The sequence below is a fragment of the Eubalaena glacialis genome, chromosome 6, assembly GCF_028564815.1.
Source record: "Eubalaena glacialis isolate mEubGla1 chromosome 6, mEubGla1.1.hap2.+ XY, whole genome shotgun sequence".
Lineage (NCBI taxonomy): Eukaryota > Metazoa > Chordata > Mammalia > Artiodactyla > Balaenidae > Eubalaena > Eubalaena glacialis.
The window spans coordinates 145,643,558-145,657,465 of record NC_083721.1 but is presented as its reverse complement, the minus strand read 5'-3'; the positions used below and the strand labels follow the sequence as shown (position 1 = coordinate 145,657,465).

Sequence of the window (13,908 nt, the reverse complement as noted above, 5' to 3'; positions counted from 1 at the left end):
ATACTGTACTGACTGAAATAATATTCTATGCTGTGATATCACTATGATTAATCATTTTTATTACAGAAATGCCTCGTGACTGCTGACCTTTTCCAGATTGTTTTTTATAGGAAAGCACAAGCCAAAGTGGAAAAAAAATCTAGCAAAGCCAATAAATGCGTAATTGGAGGCTTTCTTTTGTGAATCAAACACTGCCACCAAGGGAAAGTCTAGCATTCACTGTGTACACACACACCACCTACATTATTTATTTTCAATTTGTTCTTTTCTCTTCTTTGCAGGTGGCCAGAGATGTGATAAAGGACCGCTCGGCTCCGTCTCCGGGCTGAATCAAAGTGGGTCCCTGTTCTTGATCTTCCTTTGGCTTTGTCTGGGGGAAAATAAAACTCATTAAGCATCGATGAATGTATCATTTGACCCCAAGAATGTCATTTTGGCAGTTCCTTCTTAAGAGCACGTAGTACATGCTTTTCAACACCTAAAATTATTTGCTGGCTCCTAATGACATTTAATTTAATTTTAGTTCCTTACAATTTATTTATTTTTATCATCATATTAACATCATTATTTTTTTAAATTAAAGTAAAACATACAAGAGCACAGAGAAACTTTCAAACAGTTCAGGAAAGCATTAAGCAAAAAAATCTTACTCTTTCCTTCCGGCTGTTCCACATTCATATCCCTAATTCTACTTTCAACCTTTTTTTCTCAATTTTTTCCAGAAAAATATCTAATACATATGCTGTATCCACATTTACATTTATTTCTTTGCATAAATGGAAGTTTGCAATAAAAACTATTTATATTTTACTTTTTCCACTTCAAAGTAATGTAAATCATTTCTAATTTGCACATTATAGTTCTCTGCTATTCTTTTTTCCAGCTAAGAGTGTACCATGTTAAGGATATAACTAGTCTTATTTCCTTTACTATTTCCCTATCATGAACATTTAGGTTTATCCAGGATTTTTTAAAAATCTGTGTAGATAATCCTGCAATGAAAATTCTTAAATGCATAGAGCTGTGCATTGGTATGCCAAGATATTCAGTAAATAAATTACTAGGAGTGGATATGTACATTTCAAATTTTGGTATACATATTCCAAATTTAATTCCAGCAACTTACACTCCCAGCAACATTGAGTGGATGTGCCTGCTTTACCACAGACATCAAAATTATGAAACATAAAATAAGAGTAGCCTAACATTTTAATAGCTGAAAGGTGCCATAACATTGTTTGAAGTTGCATTTTTAAAATGATGAGTGTGGATAAGCATTCACTTAAATATTATCATCCAATTGCATTTATTCTTATGAAGTCTATTTGTATTATTTTTGCCAATTTTGAAATTAAGTTGGTACTTTCTATTTATTTGCATGAGCTCTTTGTATATTAGTTACCATTTTCTTATCACATATGCTGTTGACAATGTTCCCCTTTTGTTACTTGACCTTGGATTTTTATTTATGCTGTATAAAACTTTTACATTTTTTATGTTGTCAGACATATCATCTATAAATTTTTGGTGTCTAGACTTTATGTCCTGCATAACCAAACTGTCTTCACTCAAAAATTATTTTAAAAAATCTATGTCTGCTTTCTTCCAACATGTTTATGTCTTCATTTTTTTATTTTAAACATTTAAATTTTTAATCCAATTGGACTCTATTTTAGTAAAATTAGGTAAGAATCTAGCTATTTTATTTTCTTTCCAAAGGCCTACTGCCAAAGAGAAATATATAAATTGACTCTATGAAATGAAGAAACATTTAGTGTTTATTTGGTCAGTTGGTGAACATATAATTTTATGCTTAATAAATTCTATATATATGACAATAATTGCAAAATATAAAAACTAAAAACTTATTTATCTAAGCTTCATCATCAAACCTCTGTAGTACTTTGAAGGCTGTTTGATTCCTCTTCATAAAAATGATTTGGTTTGGTTGCTACACTGGGGAAGCCATGTAACTATTGTTGATGGCCAGTGTGTGCCAGGCCCTGTTCTAGATCTTCAGCATTAACCGATTTCAATTAATCTTCATAAATACTCAGTGAGGTAAGCATTATTATCCTCCATTTACAGAGGAGAAAACTGAAAGGTCTAATATTGTGTCACGTGACCACATGGCTAGTTAGGAGTAGAGCCAGTCTGTGAAGCCAGATTGGTCTAAATTCTCTACTTCCACATGTAGCCCAAGTCCTTTAATGACTTAAATCAATGTTCAAATGCTGCTTGGTGTTAAGTGTCACATAGACGAATGTGTCATAGTCACTGCCCGTCTGAGCCTGATCTCCAGGTGTTTCAAGGCCTTTAATTCCTGCCCCCCATTCTCAGTCCACACTGGAATGTTTTTAATGACCAGAAAATAGGATGTTTTATTCATGGCAAAAGTCTAATCTGATGTTACATGTTTTTTCATCGCTCACCTTTTGCTTCAAACTTTGAAAGAATGTTTAAAATAGAATATATTACTATAGACCTGAATCAATAAAAACAGATTAACAAAAAAACACAACGTAGAAGATCAAAAGGGGTACTTTTTTTTTGGAAACTCGATTGAACAAAGCACATTTTATTGTACTACTAAAAGTTAAGGTTACGTCTTCATGTGTTCAGTTTTTTTGGTCTGCATAGAAGTCTTATAAGTAGCATCTGAAAATGTAATAATTAATCGATCAGGGTGTAATTTTTACATATATTTAAATTGGAAAACTGCCAGAGTTTTAAGATAGTGTCTACAGGAATGTGGTAGGAAAGGCCAGCAGGCTGCTTATGCAATGTCAGTCGGTATGAAAATGACGGATGGAATTACAATGCTAACTACAAAATGGACCAGATTAGAGATTTATGACAGTCAATAAGCCAAATCCCTTCTCTGTGGAGAAATCTAATTATGGGTGAGATATTCCAAATCAAACAACAGGAATTTTATAATCTTAAAAAATAATCCCTCAAAGGGAAATGTCAGAGAAATGTATGTGTCTTGGTCTTGGCTCTAAGTGGAAGGAAAAAAAAAAAAGGTTTCCTTGAAAAGTGTTAATCATGATTTAACCCTCATGCAAGATTGGGACTGAAAATCATTCCACTTAGGTGATCGGAAATCTCCCAGGCAAAGGAATGAATTTAAAATGGTCCTGGGTTGGTAGTTCCCAAATGAAAAAAAAAAAAAATCAAAAATAGAGTTGGGAACAACTCATTTAAAAAAAAAAGTCTTGACAGTGAAATTCATAATTTTCATATAAATACAAACACATAAAATATACATATGAAATACACTTGAAACACAAGTGTGCTTGTGTGTATAACTAGAAACAAGCCAAATGTCCATAAACAAAAAAGAAATGCATAAATGGTTGTATAGTCATGACATAGGATGTTAAACTAGCCTTAGTGAGAATAATTGGAAAATGAATGAAATTGTGCCCCTACCTGTTAGCACAGAAAGATCTCAAAAACACAATGCTAAGTACAAAAGCAATAAAGATGAGCACTGACAACATGGCAACATTTTTATAATATTCACAGACATGCAAAACTAAGTAATATACCGTCTAGGGAAATGTATGTGCTACAAAACTACCCATAATCATATGACTACAGCAAATTGCAGAGATTGGAAAACGTAGTCTCTAGCTGGGTTACCATGTGCCTTCCTAAATGGAATTAGTTAAATTCTGTTTTGTTAAACTGGATTTGGGGTGTATGGGGATTTTTAAGAACATTTTCATATTATATGTATTACAGATATTATATTTTTGAATGTAAAAAATATTTCACAACAAATAAAGGACAAGACTAAAGTGGAATTGGACCATGTAGCAGTGGGACCTGACCAGATTCCTTAGAGTCAGGGTGGTTAGGGGTGAGGCATCAATTGCTTAAGATGAATGACTCAGGGTTAAAACCTGAAGGAGGAAGAGTTATTAATAAGATGAGGGGTGGCAGAGGGAAGAACATTCCTGAGAGCAAATAAAAGGTGTGAGAACCTTGGTCAGAAGGGAGCTCAGTGTCTTGGAAGAACTCAAAGAAGTCCTGGAGGGTTGGGATATAGAGAATGGGAAGAAGAGAAGAAAAAGGGAAAGTAGAAGGTAGGCAGAAGTCCACTTCACTTTTCCGCAGACTATGTCAGCCACACTGAGCTGTAGACAAAGCTGGGGAATACAGTCTCTAGTTGGGCAGCCATGTGCCCTGTTAAATCATAGTCTTGTATGAAAGGGTCTCTCAGACACAGGTTAAACCTGTATGGTCACCTCCATAACTATGGCTTGCTGTAAGAGAAAACCAAATAAGAGTCAACAAGAAGGATAGACAAATGAAAGAAATAAATGAAATGGAAAAGAAAGTTTAGAAACTATATGATCAATAAAACCAAAGGAAGATAAAAGTGTTCAACTTCTGGCAATTGTATTCAAGGAAAAATAGAGACAACATCAACAATGTTAAGATTTTAAAAAGGACCATAAATTGAGAAGACTTTTAAAATGATGAGATTACTTTGTGCAAAAATCTATCAGCATAGTTTTCTAGATTAAATGAATACTTTGGGGAGGGTAGTTAATTCCCAAAATAGGTCCCCAAAGTGGTAAAAACCTTGAGTAGACCAATAACCATGGAAGAAAGTAGAGAAAGAGACCATTTCGTTCATACTGCTTATCACCCCCACTAAAGGCTATTTCAGATGGTTTTAAAGGTCAGTGTTATCAAGCCTTAAAGGAACAAGTAATTTTTTTTATTGAAGTATAATTGACTTACAATGTTTCAGGTGTACAGCAAAGTGATTCAGATATATATATATATATATATATATATATATATATCTTTTTTAGATTCTTTTCCATGATAGGTTATTACAAGATATTAAATGTAGTTTCCTGTGCTATACAGTAGGTCCTTGTTGTTTATCTATTTTTTATACAGTAGTGTGTATCTGTTAATCCCAAATTCCCAATTTATCCCTCCCCCCACTTCACTTTTGGTAATCATAAGTTTGTTTCCTATGTTTGTGAGTCTATTTTTGTTTTGTAAATAAGTTTATTTGTATCCTTTTTAAAATTCCACATATAAGTGATATCATATGATATTTGTCTTTCTCTGTCTTACTTCACTTAGCATGATAATCTCTAGGTCCATCCATGTTGCTGCAAATGGCATTATTTCATTCTTTGTTATGGCTGAGTAATATTCCATTATATATTACACCACATCTTCTTTATTCATTCATCTGTTGATGGAATTTAGGTTGCTTCCATGTCTTGACTATTATAAATAGTGCTGTTATGAACATTGGGGTGCATGTATCTTTTCAAATTAGAATTTTTGTCTTTTCCAGATACATACCCAAGAGTGAGATTGCTGGATCACACAGTAACTCCATTTTTAGTTTTTTAAGAACCTCCATACTGTTCTCCATAGTGGTTGCACCAATTTACATTCCCACCAACAGTGTAGGAGGAGGAACAAATAATTCTTTTAAAGCTTTAGAGAACAAAAAAGCCTGAAAATTTCTGAATTTAATCTACAAGTCCAGAAAAGTCTGATACCAAAACTAGGTGAGTATAATACAAAAAGATAACCATATACCACTTTGAATATACATGCCAAAATCCTAAACAATACATTAGTAAACTGAATATAGAAGTGTATTAAAAGAAAATGTACCATGCTTATTGGGATTTATTCCAAGGATGGTTCCATTTTAGGAAATCATTATATAATTCATCAGATTTATAAAGAAGAAAACCCACGTCATTATCTCAGTAAACACTGATTTTTTAAACATAACTCCATAAATATTCTTTTAAAAAAAATAACTTTGTAATAAGCAAGCAATAGAAGGAAGGAATTTTCTTTAACTTGATAGAAAATATCTATGAGTAACCAAGGGAAAACTCATATTTAATGAGGTGACATTAGAAGCTTCATAGTTTTTGCAATTTATAAAATGAAAAAAATTTCCCCCCAAAATGGAAAATGAAGTCAATGTAAATCCATTATGGAAGTTTTTGAAACTAAAGAAAAATAAAGAAATAAAGAATGCCTGGTTGTTTTCAATAACGATTTCATGCATTTCCTTCTAAATTTTTACTGCATTTATTTTTTTACTAACTCATTTGCAACTACATAACATATACACAATTATTCCTTGAATATTAAAAAATAATACATGTACATTTTACAAAATTTAGAAGTGTAAACAATATAAAACAGAAAATGAATCTCTTTCATAATACCATCTCCCAGAAATAATTTAACATTTTGGTGGATTTATTTTTTTATTTTGTTCTAGGATTTCTTTCTTTTCTTTTTTTCACATCACTGAACTCATATCATGTAACTAATCTTAAATATAATTAACACAGAATAATCACAAATTTTTAGATTGGGAAAAATATCTGCCAAAAGACATGGGACTGGATCGTAGCTTTACTTGATTAAGAAAAATGACTGTAACTCAGTTCATTCAATATGGATTATATATATATAATATATATATTATATATATATAAAGTTTTTCAAAATGTATAGAATATTCTTTTAAAGGTTGCAATGCAAATGGTCATTTGTTCATGAACTAAGCCTTGCTTCCGTGATGGGAAATGAAAACGCTGAATGATTCTGCTGGCAGAATTGTAGTGATGCTGTGCTACACATCCAGATGCCCCCTCAGAATTAAAAGGGTTAAGTCTCGGGCTTCCCTGGTGGTGCAGTGGTTGCGAGTCCACCTACCAGTGCAGGGGACGCGGGATCGAGCCCTGGCCCGGGAGGATCCCACATGCAGTGGAGCGGCTAGGCCCGTGTGCCGCAATTACTGAGCCTGCGCTCCAGAGCCCGCGAGCCACAACTACTGAGCCTGCGTGCCACAACTACTGAAGCCCGTGCACCTAGAGCCCATGCTCTGCGACAAGGGGGGCCACTGCAATGAGAAGTCCACGCACCGCAGCGAAGAGTGGCCCCCGTTCGCCGCAGCTAGAGAGAGCCCGCGTGCAGCAGCAAAGACCCAATGCAGTCAAAAATAAATAAATTAAAAAAAAAAAAAAGGGTTAAGTCTGCGGTGGCTGGGAGTATGCCGGCCCAGAGCCCTCACCTCTTAGCCCTCAGTCCTTTCTGGCATGGCCTTCAGCTGAAGGAAGTGACCTTGATCAAGATCATGCCCCTTTCCCAGAGCAGCCTGCATTCAATGATGGGTCAATATGGGTGTGTAACAGGAGGTCCCCCTGTCCAACCCTGAAGGACACACAGCTTTAGCTGGTGGTGTACCTGGAGTGGGCAAAATATCTTGTTGTAACTTCATTGCAGCCCAATTTCTTCCTCTGCTCCTTCCTTCCTTCTCTCCCTTTATACAAGCGTTGAGCCTAAGAGGATTCCCTAAAAACTTCCTGCAATCTCCATCTCAGACCTGCTTCCCAGAGATCCTGACCTGCATCAACAGTGTTGCAGCTTCACCGTTGTTCACAGGGTCTGAATAAACACAGCTGGTTGGTGTTTAAGTAATGATTACCCTCTGAACTGTGGGGTAAAGGATGTGCCCCAGAAAAAAAATATTTACTATTTGTTATGTGAACTAAGACTGCCACCTTCCATGTAAGTAAACAAAGGATGTTGCAGCCATCAAGACATCACATTACAGCCTCCCCAGTGGTGAGCCCTGAGGGAACTCAGGATGGAAACAGGATGCCAGTCATCTAGCAGTCAACTGCTGCAGCCACCCCCACGGTGTACCCTGAGGAGACTCTGGATGAGAAAGCACAGAACACTGGCCCCAGAGAGCTGAGGTGCATGTCAAAGGAATGATTTCAGTGAGCTCAGACTCTTGCATCTTCCCATACCTAGAAAAGGACTAAGTTCCTTAACTTGAGATATCTGGTTTTCTTTAATTAACAGTAATCTTTTGATGTTCCAACTACCTGGTCTTTTGTTGAAAAAAATCCTATATATCCTGGCTCCACCCCCACCCCCACCCCCCTTGCTTCTTCAGAACAGTTTCTCAGAGTCCAGAGGCTTAAGTCCTCAGAATGTCCACCATATAAAACATAACTCTCAACTTCTAGGTTGTGTGTTTTTTTTCAGTTGATGGTTATGATACATAGAAATGACTAGAAGGGAAAGAAGAATAATGTAATGAATTGTTACAGGACTTGGCTTATTCCATGAATTGAAGAATCCCTCTGGATTTTTTAATACATAATGGGTCCAAACTGGTTTAGGAAAGACACAAATTTATAACTTCTACATTCTTAGATTTATAATTCTGAATCATTTCTATTGGCTGGAATACATCTCTAAGTAGTTTCTTTTAGGAGACATTTTTGGGTTATGTATTTTATGGTTTTCCATATACTGAACTCTGCAAACGTCTACTGTGACTTTGCTAGTCTGAGAATGTCACAAAAACCTGCCAATCTCTGGATCTATCAGATGGGTCGTATGCTGGGACAGGACAGTGGGAGCGTCCAAACCAGGTGTAGGCAATAAGAAGTGTTGTCTGTAGAAAATTTAAAAACAATAATCCAACCACATTTGGTCAGCTTTTTATTACTGCCACGTGCTGGTAATTTAAAATAATTCCAGTGACAAAACATTCTTCCTCAACCCAAAATCTTTTGTTAATCTTGATTCAAAACAATTCCTGTGGTTATTGCTCAATTTTAATAATACATGTAAGTTTCAAAATTGGCACATTTATAGTACAGACTGGGAGAAAATATTTCCAAATCACTTATCTCTAGAATACATAAAGAACTCCCCAAACTCAACATTAAGAAAACCTAACAATCCAGTTAGAAAATGAACAAAACACACGAAGAGATATTTCACTTAAGAGGATACAAGAATGGCGAATATTCACATGGAAAGATGTTCAACATCACTAGTCATTAAGGAAATGCAAATTGAGACTATAATGAGATATCACTACACACCAACCAGAAGAGCTAAAATGAAAAATAATGACAATACCAAATGCTGGTGAGGAAGTGGAGGTACCGGGTATTTCACACATTGCTGATAGAAATGTAAAGTGATAACAGTCACTCTGGAAAATAGTTTGGCAGTTTCTTCAAAAACAACAACTAAATATATACTTAACCCTGCAAACCAGCAATTATATTCCTGGGCAATTATCCCAGAGAAATGAAAACTTACGTCCACACAAAAACCTGTGCACAATTGTTCATAGCAGCTTTATCTCTAATAGCCAAGAACAGGAAACAACCCAAATGTCATTCAATCAGTGAATGGTTAAATAAATTGTGGTATATCCATACTATGGAATGCCATTCAGGAATAAGAAGGAACAAAATATTAATGTATTCATAACTTGGATACATCTACAGGGCATTATATTCAGCTAAAAAAAGCTAATCACAAAAAGTTACATACTACATGATTCCATTTATGTAACACTTTCTAAATATTGGAGGTGGGGAACAGACCAGCAGTAGTCAGAGGGTAGGGGGGTGTATGACTCCATAAGGGTAGCAAGAGGAAGATATTTGTAGAGATGAAATAGTTACGTATCTTGATTATGGCTGCAGTCACACAAATCTACCCTTGTGACGAAATGGCATAGAACTATACCCACATAATGTCCCAATGCCAATTTCCTAGTTTGGGTATTATACTATAATTATGTAAGATGTAACCATTGGAAACAACTGAGACCTTTCTCTCTCTCTACTATGACTGAAAATTCCCATGAATCTATAACTATTTCAGAATAGAAAGTGAAAGGGATATTTTCAGGTTACGTCTGGATATTGCTTTGTTTTTACTGATTTTTGAGTGCAGCATATTGAGGCCTTTTAATTGCTTTCAACATGTGCGAATCCAAGCTGCATGGAAGTCTGGAGCTGGTGTCTCATCTCAGTGATGCTGGTGGCCCAAGAGTCTGTGTCAATTTGGGAAAAGAATCCTTCCTCAAAACATACTACTTCCATCTGAGACAGGATGGGACCTGGGACCCTTTGCTGCAATGCTTGCACCTGGACAAACGTCTCCTTGAGTAACAAAATACAAAGAAACTATAAGGGACTAAAAATAACTGCGTGCATGCACAGTTGGGGAAAATTATAGATAACAAGATACAAAAAGACCAAAAAACCCAACTGCTAATTCTGAAGAGCCTGGAGCAAAAGCAGGGCACTGCACAGGCACCTGCATACAGTACCACCAAAGGGGTGGGCAGATGACCTAAGCCACTCCTCTGGCCCGACCCCGGGGACACACCCCTACCCTCACCCCCATGTAAGGAACCAGCTCGCCCCTCGCCCCCTGGGAAGCAAGCAAGGGAACCTGTTGCTTGTTCTCGCTCCCCCTTGCTGCAGCAGGGGCCCCAATAAAGCCTTGCCTGAACTTCTTGTCTGGCCTCTAGTCAATTTCTATTGATTGGGGAAGGCCAAGAACCCTGGTTGGTATCACATCTATTATAAATTTGTTACACTGAACTGATCTTGTCAGAATATGACACTTGACTGTCACGTGCCAGAAAATTTATTATAAAATATAAAAATTTACACATTTACAAATCACATCATTGATTTCACCTCTTGTCTTTTTTAGTCTATTTTTCAGAGAAATCCTTAAAGACCACTGTGCATAAGACTAGAGACTATATTTTACAGAGTCATGTATATTTTATACTACTTCTGATGCAATTATTTTTAGTTTATTTATTTACATTATGAAGTAAACATTTAATTGAGTATAACATATATATCAAAAAAAGACAAATTAGAGTGTGCAGCTTGTTTTCTGGTTGGTACTGATCTTGAATATTTAAATCAGAGAAATATTTTATATATATATATATATATTACCCCACTGGTTCTGGTTCTGTTTCTCTGTAGAACTCTGTCTCTGGTATAACCATCACCCAGGTTCAAGTATGAATACAAGTATTGACTTGTTTATTTCCATCCACTTTTCTCATTCAGATTTTTGGGGGGCAAATTCAAGGCATCATATCTTTCTATCTGACCTATTGATCTATCTATCTACCTACATACATATACATATTCATATACATGATTAAAACAGAATCACAATATCTATCACATAAATATATAACCATAATATTTTAACATTATCAAGCATGAAGTCATTGAGGAACTGCGTTTTTTAATTGGGATCCTTAGATTCCCAGGGGTTAGGGAAGGTGTTGTAGGGATGGAAATGTGCTGAGTGTGGAACAGGAAAAAATCAACAGGTAATACACCATGCCAAGTCCCATTTCTGCGTGTCTATTTTATAAAATGGGTTTCTGAATGACATTTTATTGAATGAAAGAACTCTGTCATTTAAAAAAAATGGAAATTACTGAATAAGTAATCTTGAATCAAAATAAAAAAGTAGTATACCAAAGGGGATAGCAGGGGGCAGTGGGGGAGGGATTAATTAGGAGATTGGGATTAACATATACACACTACTATATATAAAATAGATAACCAACAAGGACCTGCTGTATAGCACAGGGAGCTCTACTCAGTGTCTTGTGGTAACCCCTAACGGAAAAGAATCTGAAAAGAATAGGTGTGTGTGTTTGTGTGTGTGTATAACTGACTCACTTTGTTGTACACCTGAAACTAACACAACATTGTAAATTAACTATACTTCAAATAAAAAGAAAAGGTTAATAAAAAAAAGTAGTATTCTACTTTTTTCAAAACTAGGAAAAAAAATATACACTTAGTAGAAAAGTATACTGGATAATCCTTTACATAATTTCTGGTCTAGAAAACACATTATTAATTGTTTAAAAATCTTGTTACTCATAACAGTACAGAGATAGGGGTAGGTCAATTACTAACTGTAACTAGTGTTAATTAGTTGATTTCTTTATTCATGTAGTTGATATATTCACTTCAGTTGTTCTGGTTAAGGAATTTAAGTAACTGGGGAAAGTTTGGGAGGAGACTTGATACAAGAATTGGATAAATTGACAAAAGGAGAATTGTTTTAGAATTCAATGGCAGGACTTCAATTTCCTTTGAATAGACCCCTTATTGAGTTAAAAGAAATCAGAATAATGCCAGAGGATTTTTACAAGAGCAGGTAGTTTTCCCCTGGGAGTGAGAAGAACAACTATCTAAAATAATTTAAAAGTCTGAAATGTCCAAGCAGCAAAACAGCAGGAAATAAAGTGAGGGATTGAGTAAACTAATATTAATAATTTTAAAAGTATTAAAAATTATAATAGATTCTAGGTATGAAGATCAAGATTAAATTTCCATAAAAAAGCAATAAAATTCCTTTGCAAAACTTAATAAATCAAATTACAAAATGACAAGAATTTTTCACTTTGTTATTTGTTAGAGCAAATTTATATTTATCTACTTTTATTTATTTTATTTTATTTAACATCTTTATTGGAGTATAATTGCTTTACAATGTTGTGTTAGTTTCTGCTTTATAACAAAGTGAGTCAGCTATATGCATACATATATCCCCATATTTCCTCTCACTTGCGTCTCCCTCCCACCCTCCCTATCCCACCCCTCTAGGTGGTCACAAAGCACCGAGCTGATCTCCCTGTGTTATGTGGCTGCTTCCCACTAGCTATCTATTTTACATTTGGTAGTATATATAAGTCCATGCCACTCTCTCACTTCGTCCCAGCTCACCCTTCCCCCTCCCCGTGTCCTCAAGTCCATTCTCTATGTCTGCATCTTTATTCCTGTCCTGCCCCTAGGTTCTTCATAACCATTTTGTTGTTGTTAGATGCCATGTATATGTGTTAGCATACGGTATTTATTTTTCTCTTTCTGACTTACTTCACTCTGTATGACAGTCTCTAGGTCCATCCACCTCACTACAAATAACTCAATTTCGTTTCTTTTTATGGCTGAGTAATATTCCATTGTATATATGTGCCACATCTTCTTTATCCATTCATCTGTTGATGGACATTTAGGTTGCTTCCATGTCCTGGCTATTGTAAATAGTGCTGCAATGAACATTGTGGTACATGACTCTTTTTGAATTATGGTTTTCTCAGGGTATATGTCCAGTAGTGGGATTAATGGGTCATATGGTAGTTCTAGTTTTAGTTTTTTAACGAGCCTCCATACTCTCCTCCATAGTGACTGTATCAATTTACATTCCCACCAACAGTGCAAGAGGGTTCCCTTTTCTCCACATCCTCTCCAGCATTTATTGTTTGTAGATTTTTTGATGATTATCTATCTACTTTTAAAAGCTGATAATTGTTACAGCTAGATAATGAATGCATGGGATTTTATTGTAATATGTTTTCTACTTTTTTTTCTGGATTAAAATTTTTCATAAGAAAAAAGTTTTAAAACATACTAAAAAGACATCAAAATTTGTGGTTATAATCTAAGCAGGTACCAAACCACTAGCCATTTTGATTCTTAAAAGTGAACACTCCTTTTATTTGAAAATTAAAATATGTAAATATTAAAATCGGAAAAAATATTCACCAAACAGTTAACAGAGGAAGATGAGAGGCAAATGGAAGAGTAAATATTTCTATTTTTAAAAAAATCTATGCTTCTTAACAATACTGGTAGAAACACATTTTCAGAAAATATCATAAAAACAAAAATGCTTTGATGAGTGATTCTTTGAATCCTTTGAATTCATGAAAGTGTCTTTCAGAGATAAAGTCAAATAACTGGACCAAGGCTGGGGTAATTATCTTTTAGTGAGCACCAACGATTTCACTGAGAGAGCTGTATCTACACAAATCAGAAATAACACACCAATCTGCCAGAGGACCCTGCATTTCTGCTTTTTTACTCCATTTCTTTCAGTTGAGTGTTGCTAGTTAAGTAGAAAACAGAGAAACTGGGAGAAAACTTTTGGCCCAGGTTACTGGGATCATGCTAAATAATTTAATTTTAACTCTTAGAAAAATATTAGGATGATCTACATGGGAAAGATGTG

General features: G+C 35.2%; 1 protein-coding gene across 1 annotated transcript in view; it reads right to left on the bottom strand.

Moving 5' to 3' along the window:
* The window catches only part of KCNH8 (potassium voltage-gated channel subfamily H member 8), a 398,046-nt gene that overhangs the window by 177,423 nt on the left and 206,715 nt on the right, over positions 1 to 13,908 (bottom strand). Inside the window, exon 4 of the mRNA XM_061193703.1 lies at positions 243 to 370. Coding sequence (XP_061049686.1) covers positions 243 to 370 — 128 coding nt within the window. The remainder of the gene's footprint in view (positions 1 to 242; positions 371 to 13,908) is intronic.